The sequence below is a fragment of the Saprolegnia parasitica genome, assembly GCF_000151545.1.
Source record: "Saprolegnia parasitica CBS 223.65 unplaced genomic scaffold supercont2.520, whole genome shotgun sequence".
In the NCBI taxonomy this organism is placed as follows: Eukaryota; Oomycota; class Saprolegniomycetes; order Saprolegniales; family Saprolegniaceae; genus Saprolegnia; species Saprolegnia parasitica.
This window is the reverse complement of record NW_012156914.1, coordinates 6,270-7,469: the sequence shown is the minus strand read 5'-3', so window position 1 is coordinate 7,469 and position 1,200 is coordinate 6,270. Positions and strand designations below refer to the sequence as shown.

Here is a 1,200-nt window from a genome sequence, read left to right as displayed (position 1 = left end):
ACCGTGGACGTTTTTCAAACAATGCGGCTTCACTAATTTCTGACCTCCCTCTGGGAGGCCCCCCATGCCAACAACCTCTCCAAATTGTCAAACCACACCACTCGAATTTTCTTCATCCCCTTGTCAATTAAGTCGCCGCTGGACCTATCCAGCGTATCTCGTGAGCTCTCGAGATGACACTTTGCCAAGTCGCCAAAGTCTGCAGCTGGAACAAAAGGGTCGGCAGCAAAACATGGAATGGATTACATGATAATTTTTACATGACCCATGGCGATGCATTGACCCCGGTGTAGACGACCGGCGGCTCCGCGTCCAGATCCACATACCCCACGGCCGCTTTCTTGGTCATTTTCGATTCGTTGGAGAGGTGGCGCCTATCGATGTCCCCCGCCCCGCAATGGATGTGGCATCTCCTTGCGCACTTGTGGAACCGTCCGATCGTTGCGAGCTTGCGTCTGATGGCGCTGGCGCGGTTGGGCGAGCGCTCGCGATGGAAGAGCTCGCTTGCGGACGCGGAGAGCTCAGTGCCGTGGGCCGCGGGGGTCGAGGAAGCCAGTGTCCGAAGCCGATGCGGTCGCGCCAAACTGACCATTCGCGCCAAACCTGGGCGTAGCGTTGCCAAATGCCGATAGCCAAGGCTGCAATGTGCTCGGAGTCAAACGCCCGGTACATGTATCGGAGTTGCGCCGGGACGGGGGTTTCCGACCACTCGTAGGTCAGCTCCTGCCACTTTGACGTGAACGGTTCGACCGCTGCTCGCGACCCCGCGTCTGCGAGAATGTTGTCGCAACCGGCGATATGGCGGGCTGTGATGTGTAGACGGTGCACGGCTTGGGCCACTGCGACGTGCATGTAGATGTTGGCGCTGAGGATTGTTGCTGCTGGACAGCGACGACGACCAAGCGAGGGCTGTGGTGTTGTCGGTGAGGACTTCGACGTGTACGGTGGTGGCGCCAGACGGGTCGCGGAAGTCGGCGCCCCAGATACACACAGCGAGGTCGATCGCCAAAATGCTCGCGGACGGCTGATCGAGAAAACCGCCACCAGCTGTTGATCCATGATTGGCTGGGCCAGACGCCGCTGACTTGCGATTGGCTGTGGTGATGGAGACCTGCTCGACTGCGTCGAATCGAAATGCATGTAGCGGCAGCGGCACCGATCGACGATACTAGTAGCGACGCCCGAGTCGCTAGCGTTCAT

The 1,200-nt window shown here is 59.1% G+C and overlaps 1 protein-coding gene across 1 annotated transcript; it reads right to left on the bottom strand.

The window, feature by feature from the left end:
- Positions 1 to 345: 345 nt before the first annotated feature.
- On the bottom strand, positions 346 to 1,200 carry SPRG_21867 (hypothetical protein; the record flags this gene model as incomplete). The annotated part of the gene is made up of 1 exon (XM_012356606.1): positions 346 to 1,200. The coding sequence occupies one exon, from the start codon at positions 1,198 to 1,200 to the stop codon at positions 346 to 348; it is 855 nt and encodes a 284-aa protein (XP_012211996.1).